Here is a 19,466-nt window from a genome sequence, read left to right as displayed (position 1 = left end):
AACAGGGTCAGGGCCACAGAATGATAAATGCAGAGTGATCAACACATATTTGTTGAGTACAGAGACAGTGGTGATGGATGGTGAATCAGATCAGACAGGTGAAAGCAGAAGCTTAGAGGTCCGGCTGCTGTTCGGCTGCTGTCAGGGTGCTGTCAGGGTGCTGTCAGAGTGCTGTCAGGGTGCTGTCAGGGTGCTGTCAAGGTGCTGTCCGGCTGCTGTCAGGGTGCTGTCAGGGTGCTGTCCGGCTGCTGTCCGGCTGCTGTCAGGGTGCTGTCAGGGTGCTGTCCGGCTGCTGTCAGGGTGCTGTCTGGGTGCTGTCCGGCTGCTGTCAGGGTGCTGTCAGGGTGCTGTCAGGGTGCTGTCACCACACACAGACACACATACATACACAGACACACACATACACACTCACACCACACACAGAAACAGACATACACACAGACACACACTCACAGACACACACACTCACACCACACACAGAAACACACAGACACACACTCACAGACACACATACTCACACCACACACAGATGTACAGACACACACTCACAGACACACATACTCACACCACACACAGAAACACACATACACAGACAAACACTCACAGACACACATACTCACACCACACACAGATGTACAGACACACAAACACACACTTACTGCTCGTGGCTTCACTGATGACTGTATAATCCAATGTGGGATGCTCACTGTCTGCTACAGACAGAGCACACAAACAAAGGCCTGTTCCAGTGAGGCCAATGCAGGCATGGTCATATGTCTTCTCTGTCGCTTTGCCAGGCTACGTTCAGTCCCTTTTCCCCGGCCAACTGCACTCCTTGATGATAGAGGCCGTGCCAGCTGGAATGTTCCGCAGCAACGGTGTGGAGTGAGACAGGGTTTATCTCACATTTCTATAGTGATGCCTTCAGTTGGTCCTTTAGCTGCTTTTTCTGCTCACCTACAGCATCTGTCCCAGTTTCAGCTGTCCCTCAGCATCTGTCCCAGTTTCAGCTGTCCCTACAGCATCTGTCCCAGTTTCAGCTGTCCCTACAGCATCTGTCCCAGTTTCAGCTGTCCCTACAGCATCTGTCCCAGTTTCAGCTGTCCCTACAGCATCTGTCCCAGTTTCAGCTGTCCCTACAGCATCTGTCCCAGTTTCAGCTGTCCCTACAGCATCTGTCCCAGTTGCAGCTGTCCCTACAGCATCTGTCCCAGTTTCAGCTGTCCCTACAGCATCTGTCCCAGTTTCAGCTGTCCCTACAGCATCTGTCCCAGTTTCTGCTGTCCCTCAGCATCTGTCCCAGTTTCAGCTGTCCCTACAGCATCTGTCCCTACAGCATCTGTCCCAGTTTCAGCTGTCCCTACAGCATCTGTCCCAGTTTCAGCTGTCCCTCAGCATCTGTCCCAGTTTCAGCTGTCCCTACAGCATCTGTCCCAGTTTCAGCTGTCCCTACAGCATCTGTCCCAGTTTCAGCTGTCCCTACAGCATCTGTCCCAGTTTCAGCTGTCCCTACAGCATCTGTCCCAGTTTCAGCTGTCCCTACAGCATCTGTCCCAGTTTCAGCTGTCCCTCAGCATCTGTCCCAGTTGCAGCTGTCCCTACAGCATCTGTCCCAGTTGCAGCTGTCCCTCAGCATCTGTCCCAGTTTCAGCTGTCCCTACAGCATCTGTCCCAGTTGCAGCTGTCCCTCAGCATCTGTCCCAGTTTCAGCTGTCCCTCAGCATCTGTCCCAGTTGCAGCTGTCCCTCAGCATCTGTCCCAGTTGCAGCTGTCCCTCACCATCTGTCCCAGTTTCAGCTGTCCCTCAGCATCTGTCCCAGTTTCAGCTGTCCCTCAGCATCTGTCCCAGTTTCAGCTGTCCCTCAGCATCTGTCCCAGTTTCAGCTGTCCCTCAGCATCTGTCCCAGTTGCAGCTGTCCCTCAGCATCTGTCCCAGTTTCAGCTGTCCCTCAGCATCTGTCCCAGTTTCAGCTGTCCCTCAGCATCTGTCCCAGTTGCAGCTGTCCCTACATCATCTGTCCCAGTTGCAGCTGTCCCTACAGCATCTGTCCCTACAGCATCTGTCCCTACAGCATTTGTCCCAGTTGCAGCTGTCCCTACAGCATCTTTTGCGGCAGGCGATCCTCTGGCATCAGGATGGCATGGCCGAGCCATCTGAGCTGGTGGTGTGTGATGGATGCCTCAATGCTCCTGCAGTTGGTTCTCTGTAGGATCACTAAGTACATGGACTGTCCATGTTCCACATCCATAAAGGAGTGTAGATACACACACTGCCTGGTGGACTGCAACTTTGGTTTGTAGGTGCTGGTTGATGTTTGTTTTTTTAAACCTTCCCCTGCCGATCAGAAGATTCTGGAAATCCTGGTCAATGTCACAGTCTTCCGAGAGGATGCTTCCAAGGTATTTAAAGTGTGTTACAGCAGCCAGGGAATGAGTCTGAGATGGAGAATGTGTTTCAGGAGGAGGATCAGATGACCACTGACATGGGACCTCTGTTTTGGGATGTTAACAGACAGCCCCATTCTGCTGTATGCTCTAACAGCTGCTGTGAGGGTGGCTTGTACAGCTTCTGGGGTACGGGCCACAAGCGCAGTCATCTGTGTACAAGGAGACATAGGGCACATAGGGGACATAGAGGATGTGCTTGTCCCAACATAATTTCTTCGCTGTTGGAATGGACTCTGGTGACATGGAAAAGACGACCAGCACCTCCGTGGAAGCACCGCCTGTTGCACGCCGCCAGCATGTTACTTTTCTCACAGAGTGAGCTCCCATAAACTTTGTCTTCCCAGACTTACCCACATGGCAGTGGCACGGTGGTTGGCCGATGCCAGGGCGTGTCCACATAATGTGGGCCTGTGCACTGCAACTCTGGGTACCGCTGTAGCTCCAAGATCCCCTGCCGAGTGAGCCTGGGACCACTGGGACGCCCAGTTAACGGGTGTTACCACGAGGAGGCCCGGCAGGCGTCTTGGTGAAGGAGAGGCTGTATACTGGCAAGTGAAGGCTTACATGCAGAGCTTGCTTCCCGGTTTGCCACAAGTGCTCGCCAGCGGAAGCAAGCTGTAAGCGAGAGGGTTACAAGCAGGTGGGAAGTAGGCAGGCACCTTCCCTCTAACTACTGCACAACTGCACCAGATGCATCAAAACACCCTGTGGGGTACACACACACAGACAGTGCGCGGCTGCTCTCATTGCTGTCTGATTAAACGCAGCTCTATTAGGTCAGGAAACAAAAGCGATGATGCATGAGACTGTTTTCTGGTCTCCTCTCTCTCCAGGTTCTTCCTCAAGTTCTTCCTGAAATGCAACCAGAACTGTCTGAAGAATGCAGGGAACCCACGAGACATGAGACGTTTTCAGGTGGGAGAGAGAGAACCATAAAGCCTAATTTTACATAATTTCATTAGACACAACAGTAATGCTGTTTGATGGTAGCTTTCAGGTTCTGTCTCACGTGTCCTTGTCTGTACCCCTGTCCCCTTTTCCTCTATGTCTTTTGTGCCTCCTGTCCCTGTCTGTCCCAGGTGGTGGTGTCTACCACGGTGAGTGTGGACGGACATGTCCTCTCTGTGTCTGACAACATGTTTGTCCACAACAACTCTAAACACGGTCGCCGGGCCAGGAGACAAGACCCTTCAGAAGGAACACCCTCGTACCTGGAGCATGGTAAACTCTCTCTATCTCCTTCTCCCTCCTCAACTCTATCACTACCTCCCTCTTCCCTCACTTTATTTCTCTCTCTTCTCCCCCCTCCTCTCCTTCCTTTTCCTCTCTTCTCCCCCTCTCCTCTCCTCTCCTTCCTTTTCCTCTCTTCTCCCCCTCTTCTCTCCTCTCCTTCCTTTTCCTCTCTTCTCCCCCCTCTCCTCTCCTCTCCTTCCTTTTCCTCTCTTCTCCCCCCTCTCCTCTCCTCTCCTCTCCTCTCCTCTCCTTCCCTTTCCTCTCTTCTCCCCCTCTCCTCTCCTCTCCTTCCTTTTCCTCTCTTCTCCCCCCTCTCCTCTCCTCTCCTTCCCTTTCCTCTCTTCTCCCCCTCTCCTCTCCTCTCCTCTCCTTCCTTCTCCTCTCTTATCCCCCCTCTCCTCTCCTCTCCTTCCTTTTCCTCTCTTCTCACCTCCTCTCCTCTCCTCTCCTTCCTTTTCCTCTCTCCTCCCCCCTCTCCTCTCCTCTCCTTCCTTTTCCTCTCTTCTCCCCCTCTCCTCTCCTCTCCTTCTCCCTCCTCCTCTATCAATAACACCCTCTTCCCTCACTTTATTTCTTTCTCTTCTCCCCCTCCTCTCCTTCCTTTTCCTCTCTTCTCTTCTCACCTCTCCTCTCCTTCCCTTTCCTCTCTTCTCACCTCTCCTCTCCTCTCCTCTCTTCTCCCCCCTCCTCTCCTTCCATTTCCTCTCCTCTCCTTTCCTCTCCTCTCCTCTCCTCCCTTTTCCTCTCTTCTCCCCCCTTCTCTCCTTCTCCCTCCTCAACTCTATCAATACCACCCTCTTCCCTCACTTTATTTCTCTCTCTTCTCCCCCCTCCTCTCCTTCCTTTTCCTCTCTTCTCCCCCTCTCCTCTCCTTCCTTTTCCTCTCTTCTCCCCCTCTCCTTCCCTTTCCTCTCTTCTCACCTCTCCTCTCCTCTCCTTCCTTTTCCTCTCTTCTCCCCCTCTCCTCTCCTCTCCTCTCCTCTCCTCTCCTCTCCTCTCCTCTCCTCTCCTCTCCCCCCTTCTCTCCTTCCTTTTCCTCTCCTCTCCTCTCCTCTCCTCTCCTCTCCTCTCCTCTCCTCTCCTCTCCTTCCTTCCTTCCTTCCTTCCTTCCTTCCTTCCTTCCTTCCTTCCTTCCTTCCTTCCTTCCTTCCCTCTCCTCTCCTCTCCTCTCTTTCCTTTTCCTCTCTTCTCACCCCCCTTCTCTCCTTCCTTTTTCTCTGTTCTCCCCCTCTCCTTTCCTCTCCTTCCTTTTCCTCTCTTATCCCCCCTCTCCTCTCCTTCATTTTCCTCTCCTATCCCCCCCTCTCCTCTCCTTCCTTTTCCTCTCCTATCACCCCCTCTCCTCTCCTTCCTTTTCCCTCTAAGATGATGAGAGCAGCAGTGAATCCTGTATTCCCCCAGTGGCCGGCTCTTGTTAGAACTGCCATAGTGTCTTATGAGGACCATGTGTCGTAGCAGGACTATGGTTCATGAGAGCCCAGGAAGCTTAAAGACAACGCTGAGCTTATTTCCTATGAGACCTGGCTGGGTTTATCCTCCAGCCTCTACCCCCCCCCCCCCCCCCCCCCCCCCCAAAGCTTTTCCCAGGTTAACACACACAAGCGTGCTCGATCTCGCGCGAACACACACGCACACACACGCACACTGAAACCCCTAATACCTTGTAATGATTTAGAGCCTGCTCAGATTCCTCCAACTCAAAGTAATCCAGTTAGATTCTCATTATCTTTTCCCTGACGGTAAATAACAGGAACATATTTTTCCTGTGTGGAACGACCTCAACCCCAGGGACCATTGTGATCAAACTACGACTGGATTTGGGTGATAGCGCACACTAGATTACATTAAGATTCAGCGTTAAGTTTTAAGTCGCTGTGATGACTATTTTCTAGGTCTGTGTCCCAAATGGCACCCTATTCCCTAAATGGTGTAGTATTTTACACCAGGGCCCATATGGAGAGGGAGGAAATAAGGAATAGAAGGAGGAATAGAGCAGGGGGAGAACAAAACATTACAGGGAAGAGAGTGGGGGAGAACACAACATTACAGTGAAGAGAGTGGGGGAGAACACAACATTACAGGGAAGAGAGTGGGGGACAACACAACATTACAGGGAAGAGAGTGGGGGAGAACAAAACATTACAGGGAAGAGAGTGTGGGAGAACACAACATTACAGGGAAGAGAGTGGGGGAGAACACAACATTACAGGGAAGAGAGTCAGGGAGCATGGGGGAGAGAGAGGAGAACTGAGAGAAGAAGGATGCATGGGAGAGGAGAGGAGAGGAGAGGAGAGGAGAGGAGAGGAGAGGAGAGGAGAGGAGGACCTCTAAGTGTTTTGTGAAGTATCAGGGCCTGTTTGAGGCAGTACTAGGCAATCAGCGCACAATGATATGTATTGCGCTATCAGGGCCTGTTTGAGGCAGTACTAGGCAATCAGCGCACAATGATATGTATTGCGGTATCAGGGCTTGTGATAGGCAGTACTAGATGAGCAACGAACACAACAGATGGCAGCGAGGAAGACCCCAAATGTTAATCATATCACATGGATTCATGTTTCACCATCTGGTTGACTCACACACACACACGCCATCAGGGTCGATGAAAATACTTGCAGGATGAAGAGGGGGAGAGATGAAAAGGGAGAGAGGCAGAGGAGGGAGGGGAGAGAGAGGAGAGTGAAGAGAGAGCAAAGGGAAGGATGACAGAGAGAGAGAGGAGGGTAAAGAAAGAGAGGAGAGAGAGGCAGAAGAGAAGGGAAGGGAAAGAGCAGAAGTCATTCTGTAGTAAAGTGGATTACCCTGCTTTGGAGAATGACATCATGTCTGACAAGCTGAGATCTGTAAAATTGAGGAGATTAAGCCTTTATTTATTATTTATTTGTAATTCCACTGCTGTTCTTTTCTCCAATCTGATCCAGTAATGTAAAGCCTGTAATCATAAGATCCAGGGGTCGGTATTACGCCTCACAGCAGACCTACTTATGAATTGGAGAATTTAGTTTTTCTCTTCATAGAATCAATCAGAAGGGAGAAACTGTACTGTGGGAGTTAAAGCTATATTTCTGATCTCCCTCCCTCAACAGCCACCCCTTGTATCAAGGCCATCAGCCCCAGTGAGGGCTGGACTACAGGCGGGGCTACAGTAATTATCATTGGAGAAAACTTCTTTGATGGACTTCAGGTCATATTCGGTACCATGCTGGTCTGGAGTGAGGTCAGTAGCACACTAATCTGTTTGTTTGTGTGTGTGTGTGTGTGTGTGTGTATGTGTGTGTGTGTGTGTGTGTGTGTGTGTTTGTTTGTTTGATTGACTAAAAATAGTGAACAAACAAAAGTTTCACCAACTTCGGGACATTTTGTTGGTCCCACGAGGTCAAATGTTATTTCTGGGGGGTTTAGGGCTAAGGTTAGAATTACGCTAAGAGTTAGGGTTAGTAGCAAGGGTTAAATATAGTTTTTTGGGGTTAGGGTGAGGGTTAGAAGTTTGGAACCACCAAGGCTCTTTGTGGAGCTGGTCGCCTGGCCAAATTGAGCAATCGGGGAAGAAGATCCTTGGTCAGGGAGCTGACCAAGAACCCGATGGTCACTGACAGAGCTCCAGAGTTCCCCTGTGGAGATGAGAGAACCTTCCGGAAGGACAACCATCTCTGTAGCACTCAACCAATCAGGCCTTTATGGTAGAGTGGCCAGACGGAAGACACTCCTCAGTAAAAGGTACATGACAGCCTGCTTGGAGTTTGCCAAAATGCACCTAAAGGACTCTCAGACCATGAGAAACAAGATTGTTTGGTCTGATGAAAGCAAAATTGAACTGTTTGGTCTGAATGCCAAGAGCCACGTCTGTGGGAAACCTGGCACCATCCCTAAGTTGAAGCATGGTGGTAGCGGCATCCCTAAGGTGAAGCATGGTGGTGGCACCATCCCTACGGTGAAGCATGGTGATGGCACCATCCCTACGGTGAAGCATGGTGGTGGCACCATCCCTAAGGTGAAGCATGGTGGTGGCAGCATCCCTAAGGTGAAGCATGGTGGTGGCAGCATCCCTAAGGTGAAGCATGGTGGTGGCAGCATCATGCTGTGAGGATATCTTTCAGCGGCAGGAACTGGGAGACTAGTCAGGGTTGAGTGAAAGATGAACGGAGCAAAGTACAGAGAGATCCTTGATGAAAACCTGCTCCAGAACGCTCAGGACCTCAGACTGGGGTGAAAGGTTCACTTTCCAACATGACAACGACCCTAAGCAGACAGACAAGACTTCGGGACAAGTCTCTGAATGTCCTTGAGTGGCCCAGCCAGAGCCCAGACTTGAACTCAATCAAACATCTCTGGAGAGAGAATTGAAAGTAGCTGTACATCGACGCTCCCCATCCAACCTGACAGAGCTTGAGAGGATCTGCAGAGAAGAATGGGAGAAACTCCCCAAATACAGGTGTGCTAAGCTTGTAGTGTAATACCCAAGAAGACTCAAGGCTGAAATCACTGCCAAAGGTGCTTCAACAAAGTACTGAGGAAACGGTCTGAATACTTATGTAAATGTGATATTTCAGTTGTTTTTTTGTTTTTTTTCTTCACAAAAATAAAAAGGCTGTAACCTAACAAAATGTGGAAAAAGTCTAGGGGTCTGAATACTTTCCAAAGTCACTGTATAGAACTTGTTTTTATTAAAATGTTATTTAACCTTTTTTTAACTGTCAGTTAAGAACAACTTCTTATTTACAATGAGATACAATGAATACCCCGGCCAAACTCGGACTACGCTGGGCCAATCGTGCACCACCCTATGGGACTCCCAATCACGGCCGGTTGTGATACAGCCTTGAATCGAACCAGGCTCTGTAGTGACACCTCTAGCAAGTGAAGTAGATATGTAATATTACAACCTTCCTTTGTCCCCTGTCCCCCTTCGTAGCTCATCACAGCCCACGCCATCCGGGTGCAGACTCCCCCAAGACACATTCCTGGGGTTGTAGAGGTCACTCTGTCATACAAGTCTAAACAGTTCTGCAAGGGCACACCTGGACGCTTCATATACACAGGTAAATACACCTTAATTTAACACACCTGACGCTACATATTCCCGGGTAAATACACCTTAATTTAACACACCTGACGCTACATATTCCCAGGTAAATACACCTTAATTTAACACACCTGACGCTACATATTCCCAGGTAAATACACCTTAATTTAACACACCTGACGCTACATATTCCCAGGTAAATACACCTTAATTTAACACACCTGACGCTACATATTCCCAGGTAAATACACCTTAATTTAACACACCTGATGCTACATATTCCCAGTTAAATACATCTTAATTTAACACACCTGACGCTACATATTCCCAGGTAAATACACCTTACTTTAACACACCTGATGCTACATATTCCCAGGTAAATACATCTTAATTTAACACACCTGACGCTACATATTCCCAGGTAAATACACCTTAATTTAACACACCTGATGCTACATATTCCCAGGTAAATACACCTTAATTTAACACACCTGACGCTACTTATTCCCAGGTAAATACATCTTAATTTAACACACCTGACGCTACATATTCCCAGGTAAATACATCTTAATTTAACACACCTGATGCTACATATTCCCAGGTAAATACATCTTAATTTAACACACCTGACGCTACATATTCCCAGGTAAATACACCTTAATTTAACACACCTGACGCTACATATTACCAGGTAAATACACCTTAATTTAACACACCTGACGCTACTTATTCCCAGGTAAATAACATTAATTTAACACACCTGATGCTACATATTCCCAGGTAAATACACCTTAATTTAACACAGCTGACGCTACATATTCCCAGGTAAATACATCTTAATTTAACACACCTGATGCTACATATTCCCAGGTAAATACACCTTAATTTAACACACCTGACGCTACATATTCCCAGGTAAATACACCTTAATTTAACACACCTGACGCTACATATTCCCAGGTAAATACACCTTAATTTAACACACCTGACGCTACTTATTCCCAGGTAAATAACATTAATTTAACACACCTGATGCTACATATTCCCAGTTAAATACATCTTAATTTAACACACCTGATGCTACATATTCCCAGGTAAATACATCTTAATTTAACACACCTGACGCTACATATTCCCAGGTAAATACATCTTAATTTAACACACCTGACGCTACATATTCCCAGGTAAATACACCTTAATTTAACACACCTGATGCTACATATTCCCAGGTAAATACATCTTAATTTAACACACCTGATGCTACATATTCCCAGGTAAATACATCTTAATTTAACACACCTGATGCTACATATTCCCAGGTAAATACATCTTAATTTAAAACAGCTGACGCTACATATTCCCAGGTAAATACATTTTAATTTAACACACCTGATGCTACATATTCCCAGGTAAATACACCTTAATTTAACACAGCTGACGCTACATATTCCCAGGTAAATACACCTTAATTTAACACACCTGATGCTACATATTCCCAGGTAAATACACCTTAATTTAACACACCTGATGCTACATATTCCCAGGTAAATACACCTTAATTTAACACACCTGACGCTACATATTCCCAGGTAAATACACCTTAATTTAACACACCTGACGCTACTTATTCCCAGGTAAATACATCTTAATTTAACACACCTGATGCTACATATTCCCAGGTAAATACACCTTAATTTAACACACCTGACGCTACATATTCCCAGGTAAATACACCTTAATTTAACACACCTGATGCTACATATTCCCAGGTAAATACACCTTAATTTAACACACCTGACGCTACTTATTCCCAGGTAAATACACCTTAATTTAACACACCTGATGCTACATATTCCCAGGTAAATACACCTTAATTTAACATATACACTGGGGATGAGAGGAGAGAGTGGAGAGAGGGGAGTGAGGAGAAATGAAAGCAGAGCAGGAGAGAGGAGAGGGATAGGAGAGGAGTGGGAGAGAGGGGAGTGAGGAGCAATGAAAGCAGAGGGGGAGAGAGGAGAGGGATAGGAGAGGAGTGTGGAGAGAGGTTAGTGAGGAGAAATGAAAGCAGAGGTGGAGAGAGGAGAGGGATAGGAGAGGAGTGGGGAGAGAGGGGAGTGAGGAGAAATGAAAGCAGAGGGGGAGAGAGGAGAGGGATGGGAGAGGAGTGGGGAGAGAGGGGAGTGAGGAGCAATGAAAGCAGAGGGGGAGAGAGGAGAGGGATAGGAGAGGAGTGTGGAGAGAGGTTAGTGAGGAGAAATGAAAGCAGAGGTGGAGAGAGGAGAGGGATAGGAGAGGAGTGGGGAGAGAGGGGAGTGAGGAGAAATGAAAGCAGAGGGGGAGAGAGGAGAGGGATGGGAGAGGAGTGGGGAGAGAGGGGAGTGAGGAGCAATGAAAGGAGAGGAGATGGGAGAAGGGTAGAAGGGACTATGGGATTACCATGGTCGGCCATCTTGGCCTCCTGGCTGGTGGTTGGCTCCAGTCTGGGTTTAGTGCCAGTGGGTAATCATATAGTACTGGCATGGTGTGGCCTGGCAGCTGGCAAGGGCATGGCACATTGACATGCACACACACACATACACATTCACACACACACGGGGGACAGCTGGTATCACTAATCAACTTGTGTTGGGGAGAGGAACCACATGCTGCCTGCTCACAGACCTAATTAATTCATCACACACAATACTGCTGCTACTACTGGAATAAACACACACACACACACACACACACACACACACATACACACACAGAAACACATACTGTACAGTCGTGGCCAAAAGTTTTGAAAATGACAAATATTAATTTCCACAAAGTTTGCTGCTTCAGTGTCTTTAGATATTTGTGTCAGATGTTACTATGGAATACTGAAGTATAATTACAAGCATTTCATATGTGTCAAAGGCTGTTATTGACCTCTGCAATCTGCCCTGGCATGCTGTCAATTAACTTCTGGACCACATCCTGACTGATGGCCGCCCATTCTTGCATAATCAATATTGGAGTTTGTCAGAATTTGTGGGTTTTTGTTTGTCCACCCGCCTCTTGAGGATTGACCACAAGTTGTCAATGGGATTAAGGTCTGGGGAGTTTCCTGGCCATGGACCCAAAATATAAATGTTTTGTTCCCCGAGCCACTTAGTTATCACTTTTGCCTTGTGGCAAGGTGCTCCATCATGCTGGAAAAGGCATTGTTCATCACCAAACTGTTCCTGGATGGTTGGGAGAAGTTGCTCTCGGAGGATGTGTTGGTAACATTCTTTATTCATGGCTGTGTTCTTCGGCAAAATTGTGAGTGAGCCCACTCCCTTGGCTGAGAAGCAACCCCACACATGAATGGTCTCAGGATGCTTTACTGTTGGCATGACACAGGACTGATGGTAGCGCTCACCTTGTCTTCTCTGGACAAGCTTTTTTCCGGATGCCCCAAACAATCAGAAAGGGGATTCATCAGAGAAATTGACTTTACCCCAGTCCTCAGAGCAGTCCAATCCCTGTACCTTTTGCAGAATATCAGTCTGTCCCTGATGTTTTTCCAGGAGAGAAGTGGCTTCTTTGCTGCCCTTCTTAACACCAGACCATCCTCCAAAAGTCTTTGTCTCACTGTGAGTGCAGATGCACTCACACCAGCCTGCTGCCTTTCCTGAGCAAGCTCTGTACTGGTGGTGCCCCGATCCCTCAGCTGAATCAACTTTAGGAGACGGTCCTGGCGCATGCTGGACTTTCTTGGGCGCCCTGAAGCCTTCTTCACATCAATTGAACCGCTCTCCTTGAAGTTCTTGATGATCCGATAAATGGTTGATTTAGGTGCAATCTTACTGGCAGCAATATCCTTGCCTGCGAAGCCCTTTTTCTGCAAAGCAATGATGCTGTTTCCTTGCAGGTAACCATGGCTGACAGAGGAAGAACAATGATTCCAAGCACCACCCTCCTTTTGAAGCTTCCAGACTTTTGTTTGAACTCAATCAGCATGACAGAGTGATCTCCAGCCTTGTCCTCGTCAACACTCATACCTGTGTTAACGAGATCATCACTGACATGATGTCAGCTGGTCCTTTTGTGTCAGGGCTGAAGTGCAGTAGAATTTTTTGGGGGGGACTCTGTTGTAATTTTATGGCAAAGAGGGACTTTGGAATTAATTGCAATTCATCTGATCACTCTTCATAACATTCTGGAGTATATGCAAATTGCCATCATACAAACTGAGGCAGCAGACTATGTGAAAATTAATATTTGTGTCATTGTCAAAACTTTTGGCCACGACCTAACACACACACACAGAGCACAGGGAAGTGGGTAGAGAAAAGGAAACTGGGTGTATTTTCACATGTAAAGCTGTTTTTATTCTGGGCAGCCTGCTTTTCTCTCCTTCCCTCTCTCTCTCTCCTACAAGTCCATTTACATGTATCACCATTCATCAAAGAAGCTACAAGCCCTTCCTCCAGGCAGAGATGTAATGCTGTAATCCTGTGAGGTCTGTTAGGGGCTGTAAAGAGCTGTGAAGTGCTGGCAGGCTTCTGGCTGTAGATTGGATGTGTCCCAAATGGCACCCTATACCCTGTATAGTGCAATCCTTTTGACATGAGCCCTATGGGTCCTGATTAAAAGTAATCCTCTATACAGGTAATAGGATGCCATTTGGGACGCATGTTGGAGGTGCATGATGATGAACGTCTCTCATTCAGAAGTCAATCCTTTCCTCTTCAGAATGCAGTCGCCACCTCGCTTAGCAACCGCGTATCACTGCTGATATTAAAAGACCCTGCTGCTGGAGCACATATAAATCGAACATAATGTTATTGGTCACGTACACATATTTAGCAGATATTATCGCAGGTGCAGCAAAATGCTTATGTTTCTAGGTCTAACAGTGGTCCTTAACAATACAAAACTGGACACACAAATCCCCAGATATGAAAGGAAATAAGTTATGAAATACCAGAACGAGCAATGTCAGATTCCGGAATATAAATATACTGCATAAACAGTACCAGTCAAAAGTTTGGACTCACCAACTCATTCAAGGTTTTTTCTTTATTTTGACTATTTTCTACATGGTAGAATAATAGTGAAGACATCAAAACTATGAAATAACACATATGGAATCATGTAGTAACCAAAAAAGTGGTAAACTCCCTCATAGCCTGGTTCCTCTCTAGGTTTCTTCCTAGGTTTTGGCCTTTCTAGGGAGTTTTAGCCACCGTGCTTCTACACCTGCATTGCTTACTGTTTGGGGTTTTAGGCTGGGTTTCTGTACAGCACTTTGAGATATCAGCTGATATACGAAGGGCTATATAAATACATTTATTTGATTTGATTTTGATTAAAACAAATCAAAATATGTTTTATATTTGAGATTCTTCAAAGTAGCCAACCTTTGCCTTGATGACAGCTTTGCACACCCTTGTCATTCTCTCAACCAGCTTCATGAATGCTTTTCCAACAGTCTTGAAGGAATTCCCACATATGCTGAGCACTGCTTTTCATTCACTCTGTGGTCCAACTCATCCTAAACCATATCAATTGGGTTGAGGTCGGGTGATTGTGGAGAACAGTTCATCTGATGCAGCACTCCATCACTCTCCTTCTTGGTCTTGGTGTGTTTTGGGTCATTGTCCTGTTGAAAAACAAATGATAGTCCCTAAGCGCAAACCAGATGGGATGGCGTATAGTTGCAGAATGACGTGGTAGGCATGATGGTTAAGTGTGCCTTTCACACCTCCTCCTCCATGCTTCTTTGCAGCAATTCGACCATGAAGGCCTGATTCATGCAGTCTCCTCTGAACAGTTGATGTTACTTGAACTCTGTGAAGTATTTATTTGGGCTGCAATCTGAGGTGCAATTAATTCTAATGAACTTGTCTTCTGCAGCAGAAGTAACTCTGGTTGTTCCTTTCCTGTGGCAGTCCTCATGAGAGCCAGTTTCATCATAGCGCTTGATTGTTTTTGCGACTGCATTTGAAGAAACTTTCAAAGTTCTAGAATGTTCTATATTGACTGACCTTCATGTCTTAAAGTAATGATGGTCTGTCATTTCTCTTTGCTTATTTGAGATGTTCTTGCCATAATATGGACTTGGTCTTTTACCAAATAGGGCTATCTTTTGTATACCCCCCTACCTTGTCACAACACAACTGATTTCCTCAAATACATTAACCTCTCTGGGATATGTGGAACGCTAGCGTCCCACCTGGCCAAAAACCAGTGAAAATGCAGAGCTCCAAATTCAAATAAATTACTATAAAAATCTAACTTTCATGAAATCACACATGCAAGATAGAAAATTAAAGCTACACTTGTTGTGAATCCAAGCCAAGATTCAGATTTCAAAAATGCTTTTCGGCAAAAGCAAACTATAATATTATCTGAGGATAGCACCTCCGTAAACAAAGAGAGAGAAGCATATTTCAACCCTGCAGGCGCGACACAAAACGCAGAAATAAAAATATAATTCATGCCTACCTTTGATGAGCTTCTTTTGTTGGCACTCCAATATGTCCCATAAACATCACAAATTGTCCTTTTGTTCGATTAATTCCGTCGATATATATGCAAAATGTCAATTTATTTGGCGCGTTTGATCCAGAAAAACACCGGTTCCAACTTGCGCAACGTGACTACAAAATATCTCAAAAGTTACCTGTAACCTTTTCCAAAACATTTCAAACTACTTCTGCAATACAACTTTGTATTTTTTTACGTAAATAATTGATACAATTGAAGACGGGATGATCTGTGTTCAATACAGGAGGAAAACAAACTGTGGCTAGCTTTCTGGTCACTCGCCACTCGCCTCTCACAGTACACTTCAAGTTACCCTCGTTCAAGATGGCCGTACTTCTTCATTACACAAAGGGAAAACCTCAACCAATTTCTAAAGACTGCTGACATCCAGTGGAAGCGATAGGAACTGGAAGAAGATCCCTTAGAAATCTGGATTCCCAATGAAATCTCATTGAAAAGAGAGTGACCTCAAAAATAAATCTGTATGGTTTGTCCTCGGGGTTTCACCTGCTAAATAGGTTCTGTTATAGTCACAGACATGATTCAAACAGTTTTAGAAACTTCAGAGTGTCTTCTATCCAAATCTACTAATAATATGCATATCTTATCTTCTGGGGATGAGTAGCAGGAAGTTGAATTTGGGCATGCATTTCATCCGGACGTGAAAATACTGCCCCCTGTCACCAAGAAGTTAAGAATGAGAAAAATTCCACAAATGAACTTTTCACAAGGCACGCCTGTTAATGAAATGCATTCCAGTTGACTACCTCATGAAGCTGTTTGAGCAAATGTCACAAGCATGCAAAGCATGGTAGAGTACCAGGTGGTAGCCAGCTTGTAACAGTGACTAACTTCAGGGCAGGGTACTGGGCGGAGGCCGGCTAGTGGTGACTATTTAACAGTCTGATGGCTTGGAGATATAAGCTGGTTTTAGTCTCTCGGTCCCAGCTTTGATGCACCAGTACTGTCTCTGTCTTTTAAATGGTAGCAGGGTGAACAGGCCATGGCTGGCTGAGAACCTTGAGGATCTTCTTGGTCTTCATGTGACACACAGCGTGCTGTAGATGTCCTTGAGGGCAAGCATTGTGCCCTGGTGATGCGTTGGGCGGACCGCACCACCCTCTGGAGAGCCTTGCGGTTGTGGACGGTGAAATTGCTGTACCAGGAGGTGATACAGTCTGACAGGATGCTCTCATTGGTGTATTTGTAGAACTTTGTGAGGGACTGAGGGGCCATGCAGACTTTCTTCAGCCTCCTGAGGTTGAAGAGGCGCTGAAGAACTTGAAGCTTTCCACCTTCTCCACTGCAGACCGTCGATGTGGATAGGGGCGTGCTCCCTCTGCTGTCTCCTGAAGTCCACGATCAGCTCCTTTGTTTTGTTGATGTTGAGGGAAAGGTTATTTTCCTGGCAAAACCACATCAGGGCCCTCATTTCCTCCCTCTAGGCTGTCTCGTCGTTGTTGGTAATTGGTGTTGTGTTGTCAGCAAATCTGATGATTGAGTTGGAGGCGTGCGGGGCCCCGCAGTCATGGGTGAAAAGGGAGTACAGGAGGGACCTAAGCACGCACCCTTGTGGGGCCCCGAGTGTTGAGGATTAACGTGGTGGAGGTGTTGTTGCCTACCTTTATGAACCTGGGGTTGACCCATCAGGAAGTCCAGGACCCAGTTGCATAAGGCAGGGTTCAGACCCAAGGCCGTGAGTTAGTGCTTCATGATGACAGAAATGAGTGCTATGGGTATTAGTAATTTACTTCATTTACCTTCGTATTCTTGGGTACAGGAACAATGGTGGACATCTTGAAGCAAATGGGGACAGCAGTCTGGGATAGGGAGAGATTTAATATGTCCATAAACTCTTCACATGCTCTGATGACGCGGCTCTGGGCTGACAGCCTAGCGAGGGTTAACAGGCTTAAATGTCTTACTCCGTCGGCAATAGAGAACGAGACTTTACAATCCTTGTGAGCAATGATGGCGCGCGTTGGTGGCTCTGTGTTTTCATCGAAGCGGGGAGAAGAAGGTGTTTATCTTGTCTGGGAGCAAGACGTGGGAGAGAGACATCAGTGTCCGCAATGTGGCTGGCTTTCCCTTTATAATCCATGTTGGGCTGGAGTCTCTGCCACATACAGTGCCTTATGAAAGTATTGACCCCCTTTGGCATTTTTCCTATTTTGTTGCTTGACAACCTGGAATTAAAATGTATTTTGGGGGGTTTTGTATTATTTGATTTATACAACATGCCTACCACTTGAAGATGCAAAATATATTTTAATGTGAAACAAACAAGAAATAAGACAGAAAAAAGAACATTTGAGTGTGCATAGCTATTCACCCCCGCTAAAGTCGATACTTTGTAGAGCCACCCCTTGCAGCAATTACAGCTGCAAGTCTCTTGGGATATGTCTCTATAAACTTGGTACATCTAGCCACTGGGATTTTTGCCCATTTTTCAAAGCAAAAGTGCTCCAGCTCCTTCAAGTAAGATGGGTTCCGCTGGTGTACAGCAATCTTTAAGTCATAGCACAGATTCTCAATTGGATTGAGGTCTGGGCTTTGACTAGGCCATTCCAAGACATTTAAATGAGAGTTGCTTCAGCAGTACTGTATGCTTAGGGTCATTGTCCTGCTGGATGGTGAACCTCCGTCCCGGTCTCAAATCTCGGGAAGACTGAAACAGGTCACCCTCAAGAATTTCCCTGTATTTAGCACCATCCATCATTCCTTCAATTCTGACCAGTTTCCCAGTCCCTGCCGATGAAAAACATCCCCACAGCATGATGCTGCCACCACCATGCTTCACTGTGGGGATGATTTTCTCGGGTGATGGGGGTTGTTGGGTTTGCGCCAGACATAGTGTTTTCCTTGATGGCCAAAAAGCTACATTTTAATCTCATCTGACAAGAGTACCTTCTTCCATATGTTTGAGGAGTCTCCCACACTCCTTTTGGCAAACACCAAACATATTTGCTTATTTTTTTCTTTAAGCAAAGGCTTTTTTCTGGCCACTCTTCGGTAAAGCCCAGCTCTGTGGAGTGTAAGTGTGGAGTGTGGCTTAAAGTGGTCCTATGGACAGATACTCAAATCTCCTCTGTGGATCTTTGCAGCTCCTTCAGGGTTATCATTGGTCTCTTTGTTGCCTCTGATTAATGCCCTCCTTGCCTGGTCCGTGAGTTTTGGTGGGCGACCATCTCTTGACAGGTTTGTTGTGGTGTTTTATTCTTTACATGTTTTAATAATGGATTTAATCATGCACCGTGGGATGTTCAAAGTTTCTGATATTTCTTTAGAACCCAACCCTCCAAAACTTTGTCCCTGACCTGTTTGGAGAACTCCTTGGTCTTCATGGTGCCACTTGCTTGGTGGTGCTCATTGCTTAGTGGTGTTGCAGACTCTTGGGCCTTTCAGAACAAGTTTATATATACTGCGATCATGTGACACATAGATTGCACGCAGGTGAACTTTATTTAACAAATTATTTGACTTCTGAAGGTAATTGGTTGCACCAGATCTTATTTAGGGGCTCCATAGCAAAGGGGCTGAATCCATATGCACACACCACTTTTCTGTTTACATTTTTTACATTTTTTGAACAAGTAATTTCATTTCACTTCACCAATTTGGACTATTTTCTGTTTGTTCATTACATGAAATCCAAATAAAAATATATTTAAATTACAGGTTGTAATGCAACAAATAGGAAAAACGCCAAGGGGGATGAATACTTTTGCAAGGCACTGTACTGTGTCTTGTGTCTGAGCCGTTGAATTGCGACTCCACTTTGTCTCTGTAGTGTCATTTTGGCTGTTTGATATCTGTTTGTACATGTCCATGTTCCCAGTCACCTTGCCGTGGATAAATGTGGTGCATTGCGCTTTCAGTTTTGCGTGATTGCTGGCATCTATCCGTGGTTTCTAGTTTGGATAAGTTGTAATCCTCACAGTGGGAACAGCATCCTCTATGCACCTCCTGATGAACTCAGTCACCGAGTCAGTGTATACGTCAATACTATTCTCATTATGGGTAGTTGCTAAAAATTGGGTGCGCACACACACGCACACATGCACGTACACACATACAAAGACCAATGCTCTCTCTCTGACAGGCAGACAGATACATTAAGAGTAGTATTTCTGGGTCTAGTACTGATTAGGTGTGAAGCATCAGTAATCAGTCAGGAAGCTGAGGATGCTGTTAGAACAGGACAGGGAAGGGAGAAGACTAAAATACAGCAACAGAATATTAACAAGCTGAAAGACTC

The 19,466-nt window shown here is 46.2% G+C and overlaps 1 protein-coding gene across 5 annotated transcripts in view; it reads left to right on the top strand.

Annotated features, from left to right (window-relative positions):
- Positions 1-19,466, top strand: part of LOC110504622 (transcription factor COE1-A) — a 135,606-nt gene that overhangs the window by 61,663 nt on the left and 54,477 nt on the right. For all 5 annotated transcript variants that reach the window (XR_016491775.1, XM_036969992.2, XM_036969990.2 and 2 more), the window contains exons 7-10: positions 3,282-3,363; positions 3,528-3,669; positions 6,768-6,898; positions 8,594-8,720. Coding sequence is in view for 4 of the 5 variants with exons in the window: in XM_036969992.2 (XP_036825887.1) it covers positions 3,282-3,363; positions 3,528-3,669; positions 6,768-6,898; positions 8,594-8,720 (482 nt within the window). In the remaining variant the exon portion in view is untranslated. The remainder of the gene's footprint in view (positions 1-3,281; positions 3,364-3,527; positions 3,670-6,767; positions 6,899-8,593; positions 8,721-19,466) is intronic.

The sequence above is a fragment of the Oncorhynchus mykiss genome, chromosome 25 (assembly GCF_057628025.1).
Source record: "Oncorhynchus mykiss isolate SJ-2025 chromosome 25, ASM5762802v1, whole genome shotgun sequence".
Lineage (NCBI taxonomy): Eukaryota > Metazoa > Chordata > Actinopteri > Salmoniformes > Salmonidae > Oncorhynchus > Oncorhynchus mykiss.
Note: the sequence above shows the minus strand (reverse complement) of the source record. Positions and strands in the feature narration are given on the sequence as shown.